Source organism: Panthera leo, chromosome D1 (genome assembly GCF_018350215.1).
Source record: "Panthera leo isolate Ple1 chromosome D1, P.leo_Ple1_pat1.1, whole genome shotgun sequence".
NCBI lineage: Eukaryota > Metazoa > Chordata > Mammalia > Carnivora > Felidae > Panthera > Panthera leo.
In genome coordinates, this window is record NC_056688.1 from 111600255 (window position 1) to 111626809 (window position 26555).

The 26555-nt window shown below is 60.6% G+C and overlaps 1 protein-coding gene across 1 annotated transcript; it reads right to left on the reverse strand.

Annotated features, from left to right (window-relative positions):
- Positions 1–24421: 24421 nt before the first annotated feature.
- Positions 24422–26089, reverse strand: FGF4 (fibroblast growth factor 4). The gene is made up of 3 exons (XM_042907009.1): positions 25750–26089; positions 25110–25213; positions 24422–24598 (listed from the first exon to the last, which is right to left on the reverse strand). Exons 1-3 carry the CDS (start codon positions 26087–26089, stop codon positions 24422–24424), a joined length of 621 nt encoding a protein of 206 aa, XP_042762943.1.
- Between the last annotated feature and the right edge of the window lie 466 nt (positions 26090–26555).

The window sequence follows — 26555 nt, forward strand, 5'->3', positions numbered from 1 at the left end:
CGAAACCCCTCGAGACCACAAGGTCGAGGGCCGTGTTGACGTCCCGTGGTTCTCCCGCCCTCGTAAACGGAGAAAGTGGTGAATTTAATAAACACGTCACCTCTTTCTCCTCCTAGTTCATAAGCCCCGTGAATTCCATCCAGGGGTCCCCAAGAGGAGATCAGACATTGGACGGTGACTCATCTCAGTCTCTTCGGGTGGTTCCTTCCCAGAGGGACGTTATGAACGAGGGACCCGTCAACCCTGCTCAGCTCTGGGATCTCAGGGCCCAGGCAGACCCTGGCTGGCCCTTCACATGAGCCACTGAATCGGTGTCCTGGGATGGCCATAACAAATGACCACAAACTAGGCGGCTTAAAATAATGGAAATGTATTCTGTCATGGTCCTGAAGGGCAGAAGTTCAAAATCAAGGCAGGGCCGTGCTCTCTCTGAAGGCTATGGGGGGGGGGGGGGCCACCTTCTGGCCTCTTCCAGCTTCTGGTGGTTGCTGGTAACCCTAGGGGTCCCTAGGCTCGTAGACGTCCAGCCAATCTCTGCCCCTGTCTTCACGTGTCATGTGGTGTTCCCACTGTGCGTCTGTGTGTCTCGTTTTCTCTTGTAAGGACACTGGTCATTGGAGTAGGGCCCACCCGGATCCACCGTGACCCCATCTTAATGTACCAACTATACCTGCAAAGACCCTGTTTCCAAATAAGGTCAAATGCAAGGCGTAGGGGTAGGACTCGAGCGTATCTTTTGGGGGGTCACAACTCAATCCGAAGCCCGCGCCTTGGACAGTCGCAGGGGATCACAGGAGTCGGGGTCTCTGGAGAGATGCCTCATCTCACGGGGTGGGGGGTGCAGCTGAGGCAGGAGAGGGAAAGGACGTGCAAAACGAGTCAAGAGCGGGGCCTCCGCAGCCTCAGCAAAGCGCACGTGTGGACAGGAATCTTGTCCAAGTCACCGCACTGTCCCAGCATCTGGTAGTGCCGGGGTCATAACCGGAGCTCAGGCTCTTCGCTGAGTGAACGAACGAACGAACGAGTGAACAGAAGTCAGGTCCCTGACACGGAAGCCGGTGTTCTTCCCACTGGCCCGTGGCTGCTGGCCTCGGGTGGTGACTGCCGTGTAGCGATCACTCTAATGCCAGTTTCTAGAACGGACTACCAAGATCAGTGGCGTGACGACGTAAATGTTTATCTGCTGCTTACCCGATCGCTTGATGGCGGTGCTCCCCTGGGGGAGGGCCGCGCGCCGGCCCAGGGATCCAGATTCCTCTAGCTCTGGGCCCCACCGTCTCCTGGGCAGAGGAATCAGCAAACTGCTGTGAAGACACAGATAGTACACATCTTTGGCTAACTCCGTCTCCATCCAAACCACTCAGGCCCCCACTGCAGCAGGAAAGCGGCCGCAGGCGACGCCACGAACGGCCGAAGCGGGTCCGCGGGCCGAGGTAGGCCAGCCCCAGTCCTGGCGCCACAGAGCGCCCCACCCTGAGCTGGAGGACGGGACACGAGGGTGGAGAAGACGCCCACACCTGCTTCCGAGTCCTGTGTCTCTCCCACGGACATGCCGTCCGCAAGACGCAGTCACGGGGCTCCCGGGGGGACGGCGGCTATAGCTTCTCCCCCTCTGGATGGTGGCCGGTCGGGAAAGCCCGGGCTGGGCCGCAGGAGCAAACACCCCCCCAAATCACAGCAGCTCGGAGAGGAAGCCGTGTCTCTCCTTCCAGCCCGGCGCCCATCCGGGTTTGGAAGGGGGGCTCTACCTCGAGTTGTGCCCAGGGAGCTGGGCGGATGGCAGGCTCAGCTCACCCCAGGTTTGCACCCCTGCCGGGGGCAGGGGCACGGTGAAGCACTGGCCGGCTCTCGGGGCTCCTGTCCGGAGTGGCCACTTCGCTGGCCAGGACGAGTCCCGTGGCCACACCTGGGGTCACGTGTTACCGGTTCCCAGGGTGGGTGTGTAGTTTAGCAACGGCCACGGCTGGAGCCAGTGGCCTACCTGTAACGCTGGGCCCAGCGGTCGGGCCGCGTGCCCCGGGGTGGGGGTGGGGTGGGGGGAAGAGCCCAGCCTTTGTGGTCCTGGTCCTCAGAGGCTGAGCCCCTCCTAAGTGGCCGGGTCCCCAGTGTGGTAGGAGCCACCACAGAGGAGGCTGGGGGGGGGGGGACCCACCCCGTGCAATTTTGCTTCACCCTGGGCAGCAGGGACAGCAGCTCATTCCAGAAGACGGACTGGCCTGGTGGCCGATGTGGAAGGCGAATTAGCTAGAACCCCTGGAGTCGTAGGTGAAGGCAAACTCAACCCCAGTTGTTCAGGGAAAAAGTGGAGGGGAGGCTTATTGCCTCAAACAAAGAAGATGTAGGCAGGGAGAGCTGCCATCAGGTGTGGTTTGTTCCAGGAGTTCAAAGGGTATCACTGAGCCCTAGTTTGCCGGCCACGGTGTCCGGGTAACGTCCTCCAGGCTGGCTCCAGGGCGGTCCCGCCCCAGCGGGGAGGGAGCCAGAACACCCGCCCCCCCCCCTCCCCCGCCCAGCCAAGTCCGGGGTTTCCCCCTGATTGGATGAGTTTGGGTCACGAGCCGTCCCCGAACCAATCACTGCAGCCGGAGGACCTCAACGCACTGGTTGGCCAGGTCCCGGTCACATAATGTACCTGGGCCTCACAGTGGGGGAGGGGTAGTTTCCTTACCCATCAAACCTTAAATAAACTACAATTTCGCCCTTAAGGTTGCAGCGGCATCCGTGAACGCGCGCACGGTCCCCATCCTCCTCCGGGCCTCAGTTTCCTTTCCAGCGTAGGACCATTGGGTGCGCTGATGTTCTCAAACCCCTGCTCATTCTTTGTCCCCCCCGCCCGACCAGGGTGTCCACTCCCAGCGGGGCATTTGCCTGCTTCGCTGTTTTTACACCTGCACGTGCATCACGTGCAAGTCTTGGGTACGTGTCGGTGATTGAACAGATTCCGGGCATACTTGTGCCCAGGCCCGTGTATAAATCGCATTCACAAGCAGGCACTCACACACGCACGCTCCCGGGGACCGGCCAGAGAGGCTGTCGTCGGGCCCCTGGTGAGGGCCCAAGGTGCCGCTGCTACAGGCCTCCGGTCCCGCCCACTGTCCCCCCAGAACGTGGGGGGGCTCCAGGGCCCGAGCCGATACACCTTCACTTCAGTCTTTAGGCTGAAACCCCGGGAGCGAGGCGGGACGCCTCTGGGGGGGCTGACTCGGCTCTGGGCCAGCAGACCTGCCCAAACGAGCTTTGTGACCCCACTAAATGGAGTTGACGACGCTGGCCCTGCGCGTCCATGCGAGGGAGACACGGTGAGACGTGGGGGGATTCAGACAAATAAAACTGCAGCCCAGCGGCCGGGCATGGGGCCCGATTAGCCTTCCAGCTCCTGGCAGGCTGGACGCAAGGCACCTCTGGAGGATAGGGCCACCGCCTTCCCGAGAACATCTTGGTCCTAGACCCCAGGCAGCCGCCTCCAAGATGGCCTCCACGGATCCGGCCTCTGGGATCTGTGCCCTTGGGCAGTCCCCTCCCCTCCCGCACTGATGCGCTGTGTGGCCGGTAGAATGTGGCAGAAAGGACGCGCTGTGTATACGACAAGCAGACGACCTGTCGTCTCCACCTTGTCTTCCCTCGGATCACTTGCTCCGGGAAGCTGGCGGCCATGTTGTGAGGTCACCCAAGCAGCCTTCGGGAGAGGCCGCCGTGTCGAGGAACTGAGGTCCCCCGCCAGGAGCCGTGCGGGTGGGCCGTCTCGAAGTCCCAGGCCAGCCTTCGGAAGACACTGCAGCCCCGGCCAGCTGCTTGGGTCCAACCTCATGAGAGATCTCGAGCCGGAAACACGCAGCTAAGCTTCTCCCACGCTCGGACGCGTGGCCACTGTGGCAGTCAGCGCTCGCCCTGGTTTCTACCGCTGCTCCTGGGGCTGTTTGCTACGCGACAATTAGCTAACTAACGGGTCACCAATACACGCTTTTACTGAGCGCTTAGGCCCAGAGTGCTTCCCATCCTGATCTGGTTTCATCATCACGGAGACCCTGAGGGTGGATGTAACGGTCCCCACGTCACAGGGGAAGTGACTGGGGTTCAGAGAGGAGCCGTGACTTCTCAGAGTCCCACGGCCGGGCAGGGGTCAGAGCCATGCTTCGAGCCCGGCTCTGTCACCCCCAAACCTGTTTCCCTTGCTGCCTGCTCTTCCTGCGCTTGCTTTGGAAGCAGAGAGTGCTGCCCGTCGAAAGAGGCCACCACGGGGCGTCGGGCCCGGGGTTCCGGAGCATCGCTTAGAGTAGCAACAATTTGCCTTTTGAATCGTTTGCCAGCCGGGCTGTGATAAAGCATTGCACACTTACAGGTTTAAAGGCACAGAAATGTATTCTCTCCCAGTCTGCGGGCCAGAGTCTGGGGGCTCTGGGGAGGGTCCTTCCTGCCTCTCCAGCTCCTGGGGCTCCAGGGGTCCCCGGGCTGCGACCCGGTCCCCTCGGCCCCGCCTCCGTCATCTCCTCCCACGCGTGGCTTTCTCTTCCGGGCCTTCTTCCCTTCTGCCTCTTGAAGGACAACGGTCGTTGGATTTAGCACCCCCCCCCCCCCGTCCCCCCAAGCCGGGAAGATCCTTATTCCAAATGAGGTCACGTTCTGAGGTTCTGAGTGGACACGAATTTCGCAAAGATACTATTTAACCCGCCACACGTTCGTTCCGGCTTCTGTTGTTTAGAAAATGCCAGTGCTTTGCAACTCCCCCGCACGCCTGCCACATAGGCCGTGTCGTGATTTTTTGCAACCCCCCCGACGGAGGGTCGGGGAGGCCCGGGGACGCGCCCCAGGTCTGCCAGCCGGCAGGTGGTAGAATCGGGACGCCCGCCCCAGGAGCCTGACGCCACAGCCACGCACGTGGGTGCGGGCGGCCTCTGCCCTCCCGGTCCACACTGCGGCCAGACGGGGTCCTGGGCGTCCCCGGGGCCGCGAGAGCTCACGCGGCAGGTAGCCGCGGGTGGGGCTCTCCAGGTGGGCTCCAAGGCCATCAGAACCTGGTAACGGTCGGGACTCCCCGTGCAGCATGGCCCATGAAAGACAAGTTGGGGCCTAATGATTACAGGGAAAGTTCCAGTGGCTTCCCCTTTGAAATGCACAAAGCCTGCTCAGGTAACGGGCTGGAGCCTGGGCGTTTGAAGTGCCAGTCGTCCCGCGGAACATCTGGCAGGCTGTGCCGCCCCCACTACAAACGCACCGGGCACAGCTGGCCCTCAAAGGCCGCCTGGGCCAAACATCGGGGCCAGGTTCTGCTTTCTTCTTTGGTCTTGACTCGCCCCCAACTCTGCGATGCTCACTTGTGCCTTTCTTTGGTGGGGGGGGGGGGGGGGGGGGGGGGGGAGGGGGGAGGCCTTCCTTTTCATTTTTCTTTTTTTTTTTTCTGAGCCGAACTTCAGAGAATGTTAACACCAAAGGACCGTGGTGCCTCACTAATTCAGGATTAGTGCCGAGCCGAGCAATGACTGCGGATTCTCACCACGGTTAAAAAAAAAAAAGAAAGAAAAAAAAAATACGTGCGGTCGAGACCGGAGGGCTGCCCTGATCAGAGCCCTGTCGCAGGAGTCCGGGCAGTATTTCGGGGGGTCAGCAACACCCTATTTTTTCTAGTCACTCGTGCATTCAACAAAAACTTATCGAGCACCTACTGTGTTCCGTGTGATGGGTAACAGCAAGAGCAAAGGCCCTGGGGTAGAAAGAGCTTGGAGCCTTGAAGAATCGGCCTGAACGGGCAGTATGGCCGGAGGGTGGTGAACAAGGGGAGCGGGGCAGACGGGAGTCGGGGAGCACGGCCACGCCCAGTCCCACAGGGTATGTGGACCTTGTGTGGGGCGCCACTGGAGTTTCGGGGCAGGGGAGTGACTTAGATTTTACAGGTATTTTCTGTGAATATCTAGTTTCCCGGATGGCTTTCCCGGAAAGCCACCGTCAAACAGAGGCCCCAGCAGGCCCCGTGTCTCACTCCCGGCACCCGGGGCCTGGCGCACAGTAGGGCCTCATCGCTTGTCCGCTCACCAGATTAAAGTCAAGTCCACTGCAAGGGAGAGCAGGGCGGTGGGCTAGGGGGTGGTCTCTGAGGCCCCCTGTTTGGGGAACAGGATACGTCTGGTCTGGGGCCCCTCCCTGGGAGAACTTTCTGGGCTCCCCTCCGCAGCCATGCATCGCCCCTCAGCCCAGGTGGGTGGTCCAGCGCTCTGTCGCAAACTGCCGGGAGGCTGGTGCGAGGGCTGACGCTTGCCTGCCGCCCTTCCTTCTATCCCTGCATCCTTCCTGCCTCAACCAGCCTCCCGGCTGCCCAGACTCTCACGTGGGGCCTGAGCAGGCACGGAGCGAGTGTCAGGACCAAGAGCGGCGTGAGTGAGTGAATGAATGAGTGAATGAATGAATGCTATACCGCTGGTCCTCAGAGAAAAGTTGTTGGCCTTTCCTGGGCAGGAAACACCTTCTCCCGCTGTCCACAGGGGCCCTCCTCAGCTTCTGGGCCCCCTGGCCGGGAAGGGACAGTGGGGGGAGACATGTGGGTCACTTGGGCTGGGGAGGGGCCTCCCTACTGTCCCCTGCCGACCCCCCGCACCTCTGTACCCCAGGAAGCATTGGCAGGACTTTAGAGAAATCATGACGCTTTCTCCTTTGTCCGCGTCCGAAACGTTTTCTGGTTACAAAAGTTTGCTGCGGACATTTTAGAAATAGAATGAATGTGCTCACACACTGCCCTTCTAAAGATTTTTTACAAAATGTTTATTTGTTCGCTTTTTGAGAGAGACAGACAGACAGCATGTGAGCCGGGGAGGGGCAGAGAGAGAGAGAGGGAGACCCAGAATCCCAAGCAGGCTCCGGGCTCCGAGCTGTCGGCACAGAGCCCGACGCGGGGCTCGAACCCACGAACCGTGAGATCGTGACCTGAGCCGAAGTCGGACGCTTAGCCTAGTGAGCCACCCGGGAGACATACAGCCTTTCTAGAATCCCATCACCGAGAGATAATCAGCCTGAGAAGTTTGGGGAGGATCCTTCTAGAACTTCCACACAGAATCACAAACACTTAAACTTTTCAAACCCTTTGTATTCCAACTGTGGCTGACCTGCTCTTTTCCATATCACGGGGCCATCTTTCTGCATCATTTTGACGTCGCGGGATATGAACTGAGTGTCACTTAACTGTCCCCTCCAGTGCACACCGATGCTGTCTCCTTTTGGAAGTGTGACATTTCTGCTTATTGTGGAAAACACCTGTACACATAAGATTTACCATTTTAGGGGCGCCTGGGTGGCGCAGTTGGTTAAGCGTCCGACTTCAGCCAGGTCACGATCTCGCGGTCCGTGAGTTCGAGCCCCGCGTCGGGCTCGGTACTGACAGCTCGGAGCCTGGAGCCTGTTTCGGATTCTGTGTCTCCCTCTCTCTCTGCCCCTCTCCCGCTCATGCTCTGACTCTCTCTGTCTCAAAAATAAACATTAAAAAAAAAAAAGATTTACCATTTTAACTGTTTCAACATGCACAATTCAGGAGTAGTGAGTACATTCCCCATGCTGTGCGACCATCATCTAATTCCAGAACGTTCTCATCCCCCCCCACGAACGATGAACGCTGCACCAGGCACAGGGGATCCCCGGGCCCCCCACCCCCACCTCACCCCGGGAACCACCAGTCTGCTCTCTGTCCCTGCGACTGACCCAGTCGGGACATCTCGTGCAGACAGAGTCATGCAGTTCGTGGCCTTCTGTCCAGCTTCTTTCACTTAGTGACCGCCTCCCAGGTCTGTCCACGCCGTAGCAGATATCTGGGCTTTCTGCCTTTTTGTGGCTGAGTCCTACTCCGCTGTGCGGACGGATCGCATGTTGTTTATCCGTTCATCGCTTGGACATGGGGGTGGCTTCTGTCTTTCGGTGGCTGTGAAGAGTGCCGTTCTGAAGTTCACGTCCGGGTTTTTGCGAGGACACGTGCCTCCAGCCTTGTGGGCACGTCTCCAGAGCGGAACGGCCAGGCCCCGTGGGAACCCTGTGTCACACCCCTCGAGGCCGCACGCCCCACCGGCGTGGGCTTTGGGCACAGGGCCCCAGAGGGAAATGGGGTTGATTTTGGCTGGAGAGATGCTTCGAGAACACCAGAGTCTCTACGTTGATGGGATGTGGGCAGGCCAGGAGACAAGGGAGCCAGCCCAGGGTCTGAGGTGGGCGGGCTCAAGGGATGGGGGAAACACACGCCGACATGCCCGTCAGGGGTCCCGAGCACCCAGAAAGCAGGTCACGGAAGCCAGAGGCCAGCAGCCGTGCAGGGGGAGGTGGGAGGGGGGCCTTGCAGGACGAGCGGGGCTTACGAGAGGGGAGAGAAGGGGGACATCCGGGCCGAGGCACGGGGGCAGTCCTGGCCGAGGACACAGCGGGCCAGGCCGGCCGGGACACAGCCGAGAACACCGGTCCCAGACAGGTGTCTCCTAACACCCGCTGCGGCCTCTGGCCTCCTGTTTGGCCCCGAGAGCAGCCGCCTCTGAAGGCCACGTGCCCGCCGTGTTGCCCAGTGAGGCACAGGGAGGGGACAGGGCCGGGAGGGAGACCCTGCAGGGCTGTAGGGGCCCAGCCTCGTCCTAGAGCAGGCCAGGTGGGCGCTAGGGGCCGAATGACGTCAGCTGCCTCCTCCCTCCGCTCGCACTTGGGCCGAGAGGGTCACGGGCAGGCACACTTTGTGCCTCAGTAGTGGCCTTCTTTCATCTGCGGCCTCGGAGGCCTTCGCCAGGGCGGCTTAATGAAGGCTCCCAGCCTCCTAAGTGCTTGTTTCGCAGCTGGCCGACGTACAGAACAGAGGGATTAAGCGATTTGTCCGAGATTGCACAGCAGAGCTGGGCGGACCCCCCTCCCCGGAGTCAGGGGCGCTCCCGGCCTCTGTCTGCCGCCTCCTCTCTTCTGGTTGGGTCTCGTCCTGCTGCCCCCCCGCCCCCCACGCCCCAGGGCTCAGCTGATGGCCTGACGTCCCTGGAGACCCATGCTGTCCCCTGTTTTGCCAGCAGCCAGCCCACGGGCGAGCCGGGCAGCGGACCTTTCCGGGATGGGGTGGCCCAAGGCGAGGGTGGATCTTTAGGCCTGGAATCTGCTCCCACGGGGCCCGCTTGTGGGGCCCCGCGGGGTTGCCGCTGGCTTGGGACCTCTGGGCGCTGGGCCCGGCAGGGGTGAGGGGGCCGGGCAGAAATGCCTGGCTGTGGGGAGGGGGTGACATTGGCACCCGTGCTGCTGGGAAATTCCTTACGTTCTTTCTCTGGGTCCGTGAGCTCATGAGCAAGTGTGGTGGGTGCATTTTATAAACCGGAAAATAAGTCATTCACTGAAAAGGGGAAAAACAAACGCATTTCCAATCTGAAGGCTCACTGGTCATCAAAGTCAAGGGCAGGGAGGTGGCCCGGCTGTCCCCACGAGCTGGGACAGCACAGTGTTTGCAAAGAGCTAGCTCCCCACTCTGCCCGCCCTCCTCTCCCACCTCCCTGCTCTGCTCAGACCGCCCAGCAGCTCCCCCTTCACCCCCAGGAGAGGCCGGTGCCTGCCTCGGCCACCCCCCCGCCCCCTCACCGGCTCCTGTAGCCCTCCCCCCCCGCCCCACCCAGTCTCAGTCCCCCCGTGCCCTCTGCCTGGCACCCCCTAGGTCCACCTGCTTGGCTTCTGCCCTCACGCCAATGTTCAGAGGCCACACTCGTTCTCAGCAAGGGCTTTCCTGAATTAAAACTGAGGCCCCGCATCTTCAGGCTCCCAGCTGTCAGCACAGAGCCCGATGCGGGGCTGGAACTCACGAACCGCGAGATCATGACCTGAGCCGAAGTCAGATGCTTAACCGACTGAGCCACCCAGGCGCCCCTCTTGTTTCCTTTATCGCCTGTCCCCCAGACCAGAACGTGAGCTCCGTAGGGCCAGGGTGTCTGGTCCTTCACCGGAATAGCGCCGGGCAGATCGGCGGCAGGAAATGTACACTCAATCGTGAGAGCCCCGCGCCCCTCTGGGCCAAGAGCTGAGCGGACGCCCAATGACGGGAGGCCCTCAACGTGCCACATGTCCAGAGTCTGCTTTGGGACGGTTTGCTCGGAATCATGCACCAGCAAGGTCCCTGGGGAAGAAACCGAGAGCCAGGGTTCGAGCCAGGATAGCACGGAACATCGTCCTCAGGGCAAGGGAGGGGGACAAGTGGGCCGGCCCCCTCCCTCCCCACCGGGGACTGGAGGGTGGCGATCCAGCCAGAAGGACGGAGACTCCAGAAGACGAGAGGGCAGAGGGCCAGGAGTTGGCAGAGGACCTCCCTGCTGTGCCTGAGGGGTCCCGGGGGGCGGCGGTGGGGGGGGACCAGCATCCCTGGACATGCATGATCCCAGGGGACTCGAGAAATGTGCTTCTCATGCTACAGTGAGCAGAAAAACAGCTTCTGTGCAGCCTGTGGGCAGGACCCAGAAGTGGAACTCCAACAGGTAGGCTGAACCCAAAGTCCCCCGGGGCCTCACCCTCTGCCCTGCTCTCTTTTTTTTTTAAGTAAGGTTGACACACAGAGGGTCACATTCCCTCCATAAGACCTGCCCTGAGTATCCAAGAGTCCTCAAGTCTCCAGAGAAAAGAACTGGGGGCCAGAGTTGCCAGATTTAGCAAGTAAAAAAAAAACAGGACGCCCAGTCAAATTTGAATTTCAGATCAAGATCGAATAATTTGTTCATACAAGTACATCCCAAATCCAGTAAACTGTGCCGTCTTTGGGATATACCTATGCTAGAAAGGCGAAACTCAGATTTAACTGGCCGGCCAGGATTTTACCTGATAACTCTTGTGTGTCCCCAGGGAGGACGAGGTATCACCCCCCCCCCCAAAGGTCACCGGCGAAACATTAAGCTCTGTTCCGTCTCACGAACGCAGTCCATCTGGTCTCGAGAGTGAGGCGCCCGTCACTGGGAGTATTCAAGGTGTGGATCAAGGTCCAGTGACTCAGACTAGAGGCAGAGGCAGAGGCTGTGGCACCTCGGGGACCCAGGGCCTTGTCCCCCACGCCCAGCTGGACGAGAGAGAGCCCCACGGGAGAGGGGCCAGCACCCTCTGACCCTTGCTGCTCAAGGCCTGCTGTTTGCGCATGAATAGGTAGAGATTTCCTGAGGCCATCTTGCTCACAAAAATGCACATTTGTCACCAAAAGGCTCCGGGTCGGGCACACACACCCCAGCAAGCAGCCAGGATTATCCTGCCGTACCAGGTGTGAAGGCAGCTGGGCCCTCCCAGGGCTCTACCCGGCTCCCACCTGGCTGGACCAGGCCATCCCGGGGGCGGGGCGGGAGTGGCCTGCTGGGAGCCAGGACCCGACTGTCCTCAAGGTCCCCAGAGCCTGCAGAGGAGACAGGAGGGGACGGGGAGCGTGGGGCCGCTGCCCCAGACAAGAGCTGCCGGGGAGGGGGCATCTGCCTGTGCCCGTGCTCACTCCTCCGCCCAAAAAACGTCCCCTGCCACGACGCCAGGGATGCAGTGGTGAAGGAGAGACATGAGGTGGGCAGGAACGTGCCCTCGCGGGGCTCCAAGTCTAGGGGAGACGCACAACAGACACGAACTTGATGCTTTGGTTTGCTGATAGGAGGCACCGAGGCAGGGGCTGTGGGAGGGAGCTTTAGCTGGGGGCAGGGAGGAGGCTTTCGGATTCAGAGGAGCCCGCCTGTGAAGATCTGGGGCAAGAACACTCCAGGCCGAGTGAGCAAGTGCAAAGGCCCTGGGGCCTCTTGGACAAGGATGGAGGACAGGGGGGCAGATGGGGCTGGGGAGGCGGCAGGGACCTCGCGGGCTGGGCGACGAGAGCTGTTTCTTTTCGCCCCCGCCCTCCCAGACCGGCTTCGGTCTCTGCTTGAATCGCGCGCGGCACCCATGCCTGGGCTTGCCCCTCTGTCGGCTGTGTCTGGGCCGTGGCCTTGGGTGGGGCCAGCCAGCAGCTCCCTGCCTCTTCCACCTGGAGTCCAGGAGGCTGGCTGGGGTGGGGCTGGGCTTGCGGCCCCTTTCTGTAATGCATTGAACGGTGCCCCCCGCCCCCAAAAGATGTGCCCAAGTTTTAACCCCACAAGGTACCTGTGCGTGTGTGACCTTATTCGGAAAAGGGGTCTGTGCAGCTGTAATTAAGGTGAGGATCTTGGGGCGAGATCAGTCTGGGTTTAGAGTGGGCCCCAAACCTAATGGCAGGTGTCCTCACGGGAGGAGAAGCAGAAGCAGAGACAGAACAGAGAAGGCCAGCGGAGACGCAGGCAGAGGCTGGAGGCTGGCGGCCGCCCCCAGGAGCGCCGGAGCCCCCAGAAGCTGGAAGAACAGGAAGGGCCCTCCCCCAGCGTCTCCGGAGGGAGCAGGGCACCTGGATCTCAGACTTCTGGCCTCCGGACCAGGAGAGAACCTTCTGCCGTTTTAAGCCCCCAGGGCATATGGCGATTTGTTACAGCTGCCCCAGGACCGCACCCTCTGACTTCCACTTGCTCGGGAGGGACAAGAGGCGACACCTGTGAACCTCCTTGTCTTTCCAGCCTGGACATTCTCTTTTCCTCTCGATGGGGAGAAGGGCTTAAGGAGAGTACAGGGTTAAAGGAATTCGGGGGCCGAGTGTGCTCCCCCCACCCACTGGCCAGGCAAACTCTGGCTTTTTAGCCTGATCTTCACCTGCGAGAGGAGACACCCACGGCGCCCATCATCACACGGGGCTGTAGGGCCTCTCATAAGACCCAGGAGCAAGGATCTCAGCAAAGCGGGGGCCCCAGCCCAGGCTCTGCCCGGAGCCTCTCAGAGTCCCCCAAAGACTCCTAGAGCCCCTCAGAGCCCCCCAGAGTTTCCCAAAGCCGTCTAGAGCTCCAAGGGCCTTCCAGAGCCCCCCAGACCTTCCCCAGAGCATCCTAGAGCCCCCCAGACTTCCCTCTAGAGCCTCCTAGAACTCCCTAGAGCCCCTCAGAGCCTCCCTGGAGCCCCCCAGCGCCCTCCAGAGCTCTGGAGACACCAGGCTCCAGTCATCTGGGGCAGCCCCCCAGGAAGGTGACGGGGAGCTGTTTGAACCCATTAACATATCCTGGTGACAGTCTCATTTCTAATCACATTAGCTCTGAAGTACAAATCAGGCCGGTTTCAAAGGGCCGGGGGGCTTGGCAGGCACTGTTTGCTCCTCTGTTGAAGGCCCACGACTCCTGGGCTCGTGTCAAGGAGCTGGGAAGAGGCCAGGGGCCTCCCTGGGAAGTGTGAGTGTTTGGGGAGGCCCTGACCACAGGCCTGCAGGCAAGCGGGGCCTGTCCCGGCCCCGGAGGCTGGCTGCGGTTCGCACACCTTGTTCTGGGCTCCAGGCCTCCGTGTAGATTCCTGTGCGGCTCCTGCTCCGTTAACCTCAGCGGGAGGAGGACGGCCGGGTTCAAGGGGGGGAAACAGACTCCACCCCCTGGCGGGAGAGCTGCAGCCGGACCCGGAGGAGGCTCCGCGGAAACAGGAAGGGCCTGTGGCCAATTTAGACATCTACCGGTCTTTTTTTTTTTTTTTTTTTTTCCCCCAAAAGGTAGAATTAAAACAATTTTTTTTTAATGTTTATTTTTGAGAGACAGAGAGAGAGAGAGAGTACAAGTGGGGGAGGGGCAGCAAGAGAGGGAGAATCCCAAGCAGGCTCCGAGCTGTCAGCCCAGAGCCCGACGCGGGGCTCGAACCCACGGACCGTGAGATCATGACCCCAGCCGAAGCCGGACGCTCAATCGACTGAGCCCCCCAGGGGCCCTGAGCGTCGACTCTTGATTTCAGCTCGGGTCGTGATCTCACGGTTCATGGGATCTCGCGCAGGGGGGAGCCTGCTTGGGATTCCCTCTCTCGCTGCCCCTCCCCCTCCAAATAGCTAAGTAACTTTAAACAAATGAGCCGATTTAAAGAAAAAGCTAATAACAGGACGGCTTACCCAGAAGTGTCCAGCAACCTTCGGGTGATGATTTATCCTTCCTTAAGGCAGGTTTCTTCTGCCTCCAAGACCTGTCCTGAGCCACAGTGACAAATTCCAGCTCGGCTATCACCAGGCGTTCGGATTCCACATATTTGTTGTTATTCATTCAACAAGCACACGCCGAGGGTCCCCTGGGTGCCCTGCCCCCACTCTGGGGCACAGCCCTGACCCAGACGGGCGAGGCCTGACCCACGGAGCAAATACGAAGACGCACATATGGTCACTTCAGACAACGCAGTTGCCTCGAGGGGAGGGTGACAAGGAGACCGGCTTATCCGTGCGGACTGTGAGTGAGCTGATGCCCAGAGAGGGCGGGTGGAAAGAAGAAGCGCCCCCCCCCCCCACCCCGCCCAGAGGGCTAGCAGGGCGAGTGTGCAAAGGCCCAGGGGCAGGACCACAGGAAAGCAGCGAGGCAGACGAGTTGGAAGGTATTTCTTCTGGGTGGTCCTGCAGACAGAAGGCTCAACCATCATCCTTTAAAAAAACAAAAATGCGTCTACTGAACATTTAAAACTCATTTTTAAGATTGGTTCCTGTGCCTTAACTGCGTCTCTTCCAGAAATGTCCTTTCTATTTGTTTATTTTTGAGAGGGAGCGTGAATGGGGGGGCGGTGCAGAGACAGGGAGGCAGACAGAGGATCCCAGGCAGGCCCCTCCCCGTCAGCACAGAGCCCGATGCGGGGCTCGAACCCACGAACCGTGAGATCACGACCTGAGCTGAAGTCAGACGCTTAAGGACCAAGCCGCCCCTCCCGCCCTGTCACAGCCTGCTCCTCGTATCCCCTCCCTCAAAACTTAGTGCAGAAGGCGACAATGGGGGCGCCCGGGGGGCTCAGTTGGTTGAGTGTCTGACTTCGGCTCGGGTCATGATCTCATGGTTTGTGAGTTCGAGCCCCACAGTGGGTTCACGGCTGACAGCTCAGAGCCTGGAGCCAGCTTTGGATCCCCTGTCTCCCTCTCTGCGCCCCACCCCCGTGCTCACTCTCTCTCTAAAAAATAAAGAAACATTAAAAAAAATAAGGCAACAACCATTTTCCCGGGCTAACGGAGTCTGTCGTGAGGAACTTGGACACGACACGAGGTAGCTTGTCTTGGCTGCAAGATACCTGGGGCCTCGGCCCAGAAGGCAAGCGGCTGGAAGTTTCTTTCCATGTCCCGTGCCCGGGCTGCGAGAGTCTGAGCTCCAGACACAGCGAGGACCGTCGCCGCACAGCAAGGACACAGGCCTCTCCGTGCAGCTCGGGCTTCCGCCCAACATGGCCGCCTCGGGTCGCCGGGCTCCAGATGCCGTGGCTCTAGGTTGCAAGGACAAGGGGCCCGTGAACTAGACGGAGGCTGGACCGCCTCTCGTGACCCAGCCTTGCAAGGCACACGGTGTACTTCTGCTGGGGGGTGGCCAGAAGGGGAGGGGACACTCGCTGCGAGGAGAGCCAAAGAAGTCACAACCATCCTCAAACCTCCATCTACCGTTTTGTATTTGATCCAAGAGTGCGGGCGCGTGCACAGGGAGGGGCAGGTGCCAGCGGGGCGGTGTGGAGAGGGCGCCCTGGGCGCTCCCCATCGGCCCAGGGACTCGGCTGTCTTTGCCCTTTGTGTGTGTTAAGGGGGTGTTATCCAAGGGCAGGGTCTCCCGCTGGCCCCCAGCAGGAGGGCTGATTTTAGGTGGGACGAGGGTGCCATTAAATCACTTGGAATGTCACAGGGAGAGAGTCCCTTTAGGCCATGCTCTTTAAGAGGAGAAAGTTTCTGTTTGGTGACAGCGAGCTCTTAACACTTTTCTAACACTTGCAAATCTCCCTCTTTAAAAAAAAGAGAGAGAGAGAGAGACAGAAAGAGAAATAGTGAGCCCCAGGCTCAGAGCTTTGGGCAGGTAACTGTATCTTGCATTTTGTGTTTGTTCCCAGGGGTTACCTACCTCCTGCGACTGGCAAGGGACAGCGTTTTTCCATTTCAGCGGGTACTGTAGTCTCCAAATTATTTAAGTAACGGAGGGATCGGTGGCAACGAAAATATCAGGCAAATAAAAGTACACGAGGTTTGTAGGAGCAGTTAAAGTCACACGGGAGGGGGCGCCTGGGTGGCTCAGTCGGTTGAGCGTCCGACTTCGGCTCAGGTCATGATCTCACGGTTCGTGGGTTCGAGCCCCGCGTCGGGCTCTGTGCTGACAACTCAGAGCCTGGAGCCTGCTTTGGATTCTGTGTCTCCTTCTCTCTCTGCTGCTCTGTCCCTGGAGCTCTGTCTCTGTCTCTCTCTCAAAAATTAATAAACATTAAAAAAAATTTTTTTAAGTCGTGCGAGAGGAACCCAGAGCTCGGGATGACACAGCCCCCTGGGGCTGAGTCGTGGCAGCCCTAGTGGCCCCTGAGCGTGTGAGATTTCGGGAGCACTGTCTCACCTCCCTTAGCCCCCAAACGACCTGCCGGGAGGCCTTATTACTATTATTTCCCTCCTGCGGTTGAAGACACAGGACTCAGTGGGGTTCAATCTCGTTGCTCAAAACTCACCCCAGACCCAGGCTTTCCCCCGCTGCCTCCCCTGCTTCTGGCCTGGACCCCCCACCGCCAACCTCGGCTGGAGAGTCCAGGGGCTGACAACACAGAGGGACATCTCGGGACCAATGGGGGCAGCTCGGGGGATGGTTGCTGTCCAAGGCCAGAGGCAAAGGTGTGGGCACTGGGGCTCCGGAGCCAGAGAGAGCACCCCTGGGCGGTGACCTGACCACGGGGGCCCAAGGCTGACCCCATAGGTACAAATCCTGGAGCTCCTAGGGTCATCCGGTCAACCCTGTGACCGTGTGTGTGTGCGTGTGTGCGTGTGTGTGTGTGCAGGGGAAGGAGGGGTTGCAGAGTACCCGGACCGAGGCTGACTTGGTCCCCAGTCTGGGTTCGGGACACCTCAGAAGGATGGCACCACCAGCCCCAGCGAGTCCCGGGCACCAGGAGTGTGGAAGGCCATCCAGAGTGTGAGACCCGCCCCTCAAAGGCACTACAGCCACAGTCCACATGACCCCTCGTGTACACGCCAGGGTGCTCCTGGGGGAGGCTGGGCACGATGGCGTGAAAGCGAGCTCATGAAGTGAAAAACGTCACATCACCCCGGATGTGAACCCAGGGCACCCTGGTCTCTGCCCAGGAGCACCAAGGAGCGGCCACGCGGGGGACCAGCCTGGCAAGAAACACCCCACCTCATCCCAGGGGCCATCCTCCAGCTTCTCCATCGACAGGAAAACCCAGCTCACCATCAGAGGCCCAGACCGCTGAGAAAGAGAGGCTTGGAGGCCAGTCAGCTACCTGCCAGGTGAGAACAAGGGCCCTTATCCGGCACCAAGCACCTCGTCTGTCTAACCGGGGATCAATACCCAGAACACACACAGAGCGAAAACCCGACAACAGGCTGATTAAAACCCAAGCAAAGGGCCTGAATAGACAGTTCTGCAAAGAAGACGGAGGAATAAAAGGCCAATAAGCACATGAAAAGATGCTCAACACCACTAATCCTCAGGCAAGTGCGAATCAACACCACAATGAGATACGCCTCACACCCATCGGGATGGCTCCATCAATAAAACGGAAAAGACAAGTGTGGGCGAGGACGCAGGGACACCGGACCCCTCGTGCCCTGTCGACGGCAAGGGAACGTGGTACAGCGGCTGTGGAAAACTCGAGAGCTAAAAGGTGGAGGCATCCCGCGTGTCCATCGACATCTGAACGTATAAACGTGGTCCATCCACACGAGGGGATATTGCTCAGCCTTAACAAGGAAGGATGTTGTGCTGTAACACGAAGGGACCTTGAGGACATTATGCGAAGCGAAACAAGCAGGGCAAACACCAAAGGACAAATCCTGTTCACGCGAGGTCCCTAGAGTCCTCTGGTTCACAGAGAGGGAAAGTAGGGAGGGCGGCAGGTGCCCGGGGGTGGGAGAAGCCGGGGGGGGGGGGGGGGGGGGGGGCAGGGGGGTGGAGAGTCAGTGGCTAAGCGCCCTGACCATGGCACCGGGAAGTTCTCTTTCCGTGAGTCCCGCTGTGAGCTGGTTGACCAGCTGGCTCGGGGTCTCTGTTCAGCACAGGCTGGGGGGTGTGAACTTGAGCCTTGGGAGAGAACACACGTTGAACTTCCACACCTAGCGAGGGCAGCAAAGGCTCCTCAGGTTGCCTGCTAGGGACCCAGGGTGGGTCTTGGGGACACCCCCCTGTCCTCGAAGATCCCAGTCTTGGGGAGAGAGGGGGAGCTGGCCCCGCACACATCATTACGTCATTCATTACTCCATGAATAAGCCTGGAAGGCTAGGAAAATCTGTGGGTGTGGTGGATGCTGGTGGTCCCCACCCAGATCCCTTTTCCAGGGGGTCTCTACCTCCCGGCTGCTCACGGCCGAGCCCCCCAGCTCCTTACCTTTCCTGGAAAGGAGCCACTTTGCCTGACTGTGCCTGGAGGGATCTGCTGTCCCCTCGGGCAGTCTGTAGGCAGGGACCGACCGATAAGGGGGTACAAAACCAGGGACCCCGTGATTTCAGGTGGGAAGGAGCTAGCATACGGCTCACACCCCAGACTCCACTGCAATCACGTGTTTGTTTCCCTCTTTGTTGGCCCTGCCCTCATTTGTTTCTACGGGCTCCCCCCCTCCCCTGCCAAATTCACGCCCGCTCTGAACCTCTAAATGTGACAGTGTTAGACATAGGTGCTTTGCAGAGGTAATTAATTCAGATAAGGTCTCATCCGCTTAGGATGGGCCCTAAACCCAACCACCAGTGTCCCCGTAAGATGAGGGAAATTCAGACAGAGACACAGAGGAGAGGCCACGTGAAGTCAGAGGCAGAGGCCAGAGGGATGGGGCCACAAGCCCAGAACTGGAAGCTCCAGAAGCCGGAACAGGCAGGAAGGACCTCTCCAGAGCCTCCAGAGGGAGCTCGGGCCCGCCAACACCTTGATTTCAGACTTCTGGCCCCCAGATGGCGAGACGGCAGGTCTCTGTTGTTGTAAGGCCCCTGGTCTGCAGAATCCCCTGCCAGGTCCTGTACAAATTCTTGGTGCACGGTTTTTGAGAAAACCGTTGTTTTAAGTCGCTAGCTCTGGGGTAGCTTGTTATGCTGCGGCCAGGCCAAGCAAGGGCCGTGATCTTGGTTCTCATTGCAACAGGGGGCTGTGGGTTGCCGCTCAGCCCGGGGAGGCGGCCTGGGACACGGGCGCCGAGCAGGCCCCGAGAATGGGTCGTCAGGGGCAAGTGGGGGCCAGCAGGGAGATGGGAAGACTGAGATTTCAGAGGAGGTGAGACGGAGTCTGCCGGGTGTGGGTGGGGGCAGGAGGGCGACCCCAGGGTCTGGCCTGCGTCTCCGGGCGGGAGCTGGGCAGGCCGGTGGATGCAGATCTTCTAGGGTGTGGACCCGGGGAGGCAGAGGTGGCTTCGGCAGTCCCAAGCGGAAAGTGCCCGAGGCTCCAAGTGGGGAGGGGGCATCTCAGCATCCCGCAAGGGCGTCTGAGGCCCTGGGGCTCCGGTGGCCTTTCAGCTCTTTCCCAGGTCTCAGCGCTGGGCTGCTCTCCCTGCCCCCTTGTAAGCCCTGGCCTCCCCTCCCACGTTCTTTAGGAAGCTTGTAGGATTCAAATTACGAACCAAGAACACTCACAAAGTATTAGCCTTGAGGAAATGCTGAGGGGACTCGACCCCTCCTGCTTTAGGCAGGCTGGAGTGAAGCAGGGAGGCTGCATGGAGGAGGAGAAATCTGGGGTGTGACGCGTCTCCTCCAAGGAGCCAGGAGCTGCCAGCACGGAGGGCCTCTGCTCACAGGACAGCACTCCGGGCACAGCCATGAAGGTGAAAAGGATTGGGACGTTAAGACCGCAATGGCGTCTGTTTGGAGCTTAAGAATAACAAAAAGCAGCAGTTACTGTGCCCCAGGCCTCACACCCAGAGGAGTCACTGGGCTCGTCCAAGGTCACACAGCTGGGAGGCAGGGGGCCTGAGGCTGGCTCACCCGAGAAGGCAGGGGTGAGGAGCACAACCGGAGAAGGGACCCCACTCGGCCACCTGCTGTCAGGACGACCCCACTCGACAGGAGCCTGGTCCCCTTCCCGCCACCATCCACTCTCGCCCACGGGCAGCGTCCCTGCTCCGCTCAGTCCCCACGACCCGCCTCTCTGCCCTCCCCGCCCCCATGCCAGCACTCCAGCCCCCCCGGCCCCTCGGAGGGGCCCCCACGTACCGGGGCTGCCCCAGCTCAGCACCTCCGCACTGGCTGTTCCCTCGGCCACCGGGAACGCTTTTCCCAGAAGAGCTTCCTCCCTCAGTGCCTCCAGTCCTTGCTCAAATGCCACTTCGCTGGGGCCAGGGTGGGGGCCACCTGCCTCCCCACGTCACCCTCCCTTCCCCTCGGGGTGGCCCCATCTACCTCGCAGGGCCCTCCTGTGTGGCCGACGCCCTCATTGTCACGAGGGCCCCGGCCCTTCCTTTTCCTCACTTAGCTACCAAGCTCTTAGCACTGTGCCCGGCAACGTCGTAGGCACACGAGTGAGTGAGTGGCCCCTCCGTCCCCCTCTGGGCCCCTCGCAGCCTGTGCCAGAGGCGGGAAGGCTCGGTCTGGCTGTCGGGTTTTGCCACCAAAGGGGAGGCTTTCACCCCAGCAGCTGGACGAGGCCGGGGGTGTTCGGCCAGAGACCTGGGGACCCCAGGGGACAGCAGAAGAAAAGCCAAGCCTGGACTTGGCCAGTCAGGGCTCCGGGCCTCATCCCTGCCCCCCACCCCCCACCCCAGAGGAAATACGAGTCAGCTACACGTACTGGTCTCTCTCGAGCTGCGGTGACAAAATGCCACCACCCTGGGTGCCTTCACATAACCGGGACGCGTGGTCTCCCTGCTCCGGAGGCCGGACGTCTGAAGTCCAGGCGCATGCCCCTTGGCTCCTTCCGAGGCTGTGAGGAGGAATCTTCTCGGGGGCCCCCCTCCCAGCTGCCGGCGTGCTCTGGCATCTCTCCGCCTGTCCGTACCCAGCCTTCTCTCCCTCCGACTGTTTCTTCACATGGACCCTTCAGAGGCGCACCAGCCGCACGGGATTAAAGCCCAGCCGAGGGACCCCATTTTAACGCGATTATCTCTTTAGAGACCCTATTTCCAGACAAAGTCACCTTCTAGGTCCTGGGGGCCAGGGCTCCAACATTTCTTTTTCAGGGGGCCGCGATTCAACCCCTAACACCGCCCGGGCACATCTTGGGCACAGCTAGGTCTCGGGCATCGAAAAGGAGAAGGTGACGTTTCGGAGACCACAACGGGTACGGTTAAGGATCCCACAGCCCCAACTGCCTCCTTTGGGTTCTGTCAGGTGATTGCACCTGTTTGGTGGGGGGGAGGGGGACCCAGATCCTAGGCACCTGAGGTCACCATTTAATTTCTTCTATTGCAACGCACACGAGCAAACACGTCCTATGTCACATCCTAGTAGAGACTCGTTATATACATAGTGTTCCCAAACTAATCTATACCCTTCCGATGGCGGACGGGCTCTGGAAGTTTCTGCTCCACATGACCATAGTCCCTTTCCTTTTTACAAAAGGCTAGTCGTAGTCGGTACATCGATTTCAAGACTCCTTGGTGGCATCTTCTTAAGAGTTTGAAAACTCTGCTTGGGTCAATCTGCTTTTTTTTTAATTAAAAAAAAATTTTTTTTTAGTGTTTTTATTTATTTTTGAGAGAGAGAGAGAGAGAGAGAGTGTGAGCAAGGGAGGGGCAGAGAGAGAGGGAGACACAGAATCTGAAGCAGGCTCCAAGCCGTCAGCAGAGGCTGACATGGGGCTCGAACTCATGGACCGCGAGATCCTGACCCGAGCCGAAGTTGGACGCTCAACCGACTGAAGCCACCCCGGCACCTCCTGAGTCGGGCTTCTGATGACCAGCTCTGGGGGCTCACTCTGCACCCCCAGGAAAGTGCTGGGGCCCGTGCCAGACCGGGGCAGGGGGCACAGAGCTCTGGCTGGTCCCAGCGTGGGGACGGCGTGAACCGTCCCCGTCACGAGAATAAACCGCAAGATTCAGAGTCCCCGCGAAACTCCGTGACGCTCACACCCCGCTAGGCTCCCGTCTTCAAGGCCACATTTGTGTGGACACAGCTGGCGAAAATTCGTCTCCCCCACCCCCACCCGCAGCCCTGCAAGGCTCAGGGCCTCAAATAGACACTGGAAGACGGGGAGGGAACCCTACACTTGGCATCTCGGTGCAGGTTTTAATCGTTTTCGACACCTTCCCCCAAACGCTACGTCAAGTCCAACGGGCGTCTTTTCATACACGATAAATGTTTCCATTTATTCGGCAACTCAATGTGCACAGCACATACATCACAACATGGGGTCGGCACCTGTATAAAACTACAGACAGATCCTGGGAACATCGGTAGATACAGAAACCTTAAATCCTATCACGGCAACAGAAACCCCTCGTAATTTTTCAAAGGTCCGATTACGTCGCTTCTACGCTTCGCGCGTGACTCCTCGCGGAACACACGCCAAGTGGTCGGGGGAGACCACGGTCTGTACGAAGGCCTCTCACTTCCTGGCAGTTCGACCGGGCTCTGAGACGAGGCGTCGCGCCATAATTCAAGGCATCTAGGACTTCGCCGGGTGAGTCCTTTCGATCCAGAACGTCGGCACATTCCAGCACCCACCCCCCGCCCCCCGCCCCCCGCCCCGCCCCTCGGCCCCATCAGCGCGGAGATCGGTTAGCGTTAGCATCTCCTCTCGTCGATACTCCCGGAGTGTAGGACACAGAGTCAAATGGAAAGCATTTGGGCTCGGCCGCACGGACGGCAGGTGAAACCGTACCGTCCGGGTGGCGGTCAGGCCTCGCGAGCCGCCTCGGTGGGCGGAAGGACAGTGTTTTGAGTGGATGATTTGCATTCGAACCACAGGGTTTCCAAAAGGAATGTGAAAGACAAAAAAACAACTCCAATCAGAGCGTCCAGTCTTGCCGTCTGTGGACTCCCATAAAGTTAATTTGGGACGCCGTGTTCGGGAACGTCCTGGGAGAGCGTTAAAGTCTTGACGAAACATTCGGAGCATTCCTGGTAGCGAGCTAAGGTCATTTGGTAGAAACTCGAAAAAGTCATTCATTAAAATTAAATGTTTGCCGTCACCTCGGGCCTTTTTTTAAACAGCACCGACCCTGCCCCCCTGCGTCTTTGCTGCCACCGACAGGGGTTACATTTGTAAAATATATAAAGAAAAATATAAGGTTACTTGGTGACCATATAGTGCACTCTAACAGCTGTCTGCAAATATTTTCACCATGATTATCCTTACTAAAAGTAAATCACGGGGTAAAGATAGCTCAAACGTGACAAGGTTTGAATGGGACGCACGGAGGCTATCTGCGATCCTTTTGGCCCCTGGGGGTGGTGCTCCCCTGCACCCGGTCCGAGCCCTCTGCAGATCTCGCCAGACGACTGGTTTAAGGGCTCTCGAGGTAGACGTGAAACGCACTTAATCGGGGAATGCAGTGGAGAGAGACGGCATCTTCCTCCACGCAAACGCGGCATCGCGTGTCTTTGTCCCGTTACGAGGACATTTCACCTAAAGTCAACAGCTAGTTCTCAGCCCCAAGCTGCCCAAGCACAGGTTGGTGCTTTTTTTTTTTTTTTAACCCTATATTCTATGACTTACCAGAAGTACCTGCTACCACGAACTGTAGTCTTTCACACCTGTCTGCCCACGTCTAGCTTCCCGCGGGGACATCGGTTCCTTTCCGTCGGATTTACAAAATTGCTTCCTTCTGCCTCTTTCCCAGGGGCCACAGAGCAACGCGGGTTGTGGCTGATCCAAAAAAGGAGCACGGGGGTTTACAGAGTGGTCTAAGAGTCTCCCCCGTCGGGGAGATGGAGGAAGATTGACTGCAGGGAAGTTCAAAGGTCAGTCTCGGCAGGTCTAAAAACAGAGCGGCAGGGCTCGCTCCCACAGTGCGGTTTCTGTACCCCAAGTAAGGCGATACGCCCCGACGGACAGCGACAGGGCCCAAAGGAGCGGGGCGCCGGAGGATGCCGGGAGCAGAGCCGGGGGCTGGGAGGGTCCTTAGCTGGCTCCAGGGCCCCCAGGAAGGCCCTTGCAGACGCAGGGACGCTCACAGCCACGGTACAGGGCACCGTGCAAAGCGGGCTTGAGGCCGGTGGCCGACGTCACCGTTTTTAAACACACAGAGGAGTAGCAGCACACTTGTGACAACTTTTTGACACGTTAAATGATGCCAGTGGCAGGCTCTTCACCGTCTTACCAGAGAACCCGGGGCTGGGGTTTTTTTGTTTGTTTGTTTCGCTTTGTTTGTCTTTTTTTCCAAAAAAAAAAAAAAAAACAAGACACACCCACAGAACCATAAATAATTTGGCGGCAATATATACACATTTAAATAATTAATTTAAATATCTTACACCTACTCTCGCATTAAACTGTCCGTCTGAAGAAAGGCCCCCGAGCGCCCAGACACCGGGGCAGGAGGCCGGGGGTCACAGCCTGGGCAGGAAGTGGGTGACCTTCATGGCGGGTGACACGCGACTGCCCTTCTTCGTCTTGCCGTTCTTGCTCAGGGCGATGAAAGTGCCCGGGTACCTGTAGCTCTCGTAGGCGTTGTAGTTGTTGGGAAGGAGGATCTCTTTGAACTTGCACTCTTCCGCGAAGAAGGGCTGGGAGGGAGAAGGGACGGCGTCAGGAGGGGCCACCTCCCGGCCAGGGAACCCTGAGGGCCACTCGTCAGGGGCTCCTTTCTGGCCCGGCCCTGCTCTGGCTGAGAGGTGTCTCCTGGGAAGCTGGGGACAGATGTGGCCAGCCCAGCAGCAGCTGGCACCCCAGCCACCTGCCCTAAAGGCTCCGGTCCTGCGTCCTGCGGGCTGGAACCCGCCAGAGACGCTACAGAGAAGGGCTGCGGAGGGCATCTCTTGAGGCACTAGGAGGTGCCCACTCAGGGATGGCAGAAATCTCCCGGTTCCCCGTCCTGGGGCTCTGCCCCTCGTTCGCACTGGCCCAGTTCACCGCACTGCCTCAGGGCGCTTGCGTTCGGGGCCGGGACGGTGGCCATCCTGTGACCCACACCACAGTCGCCATGATCCAGGCATCCGCCGGCCTGGAGAGGTCGCGAGCGATCCTGCGGGCGCCGCGGCCCCAGCCTGGGGCTCGGCCGGCCCCTGCGGTACTCACCGAGCCGTACAGCTTGCCCTTGCTGTTCATGGCCACGAAGAACCGGCTGGCCACTCCGAAGATGCTCACCACGCCCCGCTCCACGGGCGAGAGCTCCAGCAGGCCTGGGGGCGGGGCGCCGGTCACTCCGGGGCAGGGGACCCTGGCCCGCCCCTCCCGGCCCGGACGCCCCTCCTCGGCCTGCGAGCCTCCGGGCCCCTCATTCTGGGGTGCGGATGGATGCAAGGGTCCCCCCCACCCCCCACCCCCCCTCCGGGGCCCAGCGGGCGCGGGGCGGACTCGCTGGCCTCCCTGCCCGGCCCCCGCGGCGGCCGCGCCCAGCCCCGGACGGTAGGACCCAGGCGGCCCCGCCGTCCCCGACCTGGACGCGCTCCCCGGGCCCCCGCGGGTGCCGGTGGCTGCGCCGCTCGTCCCGTGCCCACGGGCGCAGGCGCTGGAATTCGGCACCCAGAGCCCGGGCTTCCGAGGGCGGGGAGGCGGGGCTCGGCCGCCCGGGTGCGCAGCGGCAGTCCGCGCGGCGACTCCGGGGGGGCCGAGAGCGCTCGTGTCCCTGCGCCAGAGGGGCCGGGACCCGAGCCGGTCCCGGTTTCCCACAGCCGCCGGCAGGTGCTGCCCCGGCCCCCGCCCCCGCCCCACTCACTGTCGCTCGTGTCCGCGTGCACGCCGCCGATGCGGCCGTCGGGGAGCACCTGGAGGTGGAAGCCGATGCCCACGTTGCAGTAGAGGCGCCGCAGCCGCTTGATGCCCAGCAGGTAGTCGCCGGCGCCGCTCTGGACGGCCGCCTCCTTGGGCTGCGAGGCCACCGGCAGGCGCGCCAACGAGCGCGCCACCAGGCTCTCCCAGCGGCGCTCCAGCTCGGCCCCCAGCGTGCCGTTGGGGGCGGTGGGTGCGGCGGCGGCCCCTCGGCCCGCCCAGGGCGCCAGCACGGCCAACAGGAGCGCCGGGAGCAGCGCCGCCGCGGCCGCCCGGGGCCCCGCCATCCCAGCCCTCGGGCCGCGCGTCCGTCAGTCGCGCCGTGTGCGCCCGGGACGCCGCGGGGCCGAGCTGCGCCGGTGGCGGCCGGCGGGAGCGCACGGCCGGGCCCGGGCGGGGAGTGCGCGGCCGACGGAGGAGCGGGAGGCGAGCGACGGGGCCCCTGGGGCGCAGGCAGCTACCCGGGCTGCATGGAGGGGCGGGCGGCGGGGCGGGACGCGCGGCCCGGGCTGGGACCCTGCGGAGCGGTGCGCGCCTCCCTGCGCGCTGGGCCGGCCGCGACAGAGCCGCTATATATAGCCGGGCGCCCCCTCCTACTCCCGCGGGGGGCCGATCGCGTTCGCCCGGGCGCCCGGGGCGCTGTGGCGCTCGCGGCCGGTCGCAGGCCGCCTGCCAATCAGGGCTGGGGGAGGGGAGGCGGCCGGGACGAGCGCCGCTGGTGCCACCTGGAGGGTCCCCGGCCCCCGCCCCTGG

Excerpts from the sequence above, each read along its gene's own strand:
- FGF4 (XM_042907009.1), bottom strand. The coding sequence starts at position 26,089 with ATGGCGGGGCCCCGGGCGGCCGCGGCGGCGCTGCTCCCGGCGCTCCTG. Across the intron at positions 25,214-25,749 it reads GCACGCGGACACGAGCGACA|GCCTGCTGGAGCTCTCGCCC; the intron begins GTGAGTGGGGCG and ends CCCCGCCCCCAG. Across the intron at positions 24,599-25,109 it reads AGGGCAAGCTGTACGGCTCG|CCCTTCTTCGCGGAAGAGTG; the intron begins GTGAGTACCGCA and ends TCTCCCTCCCAG.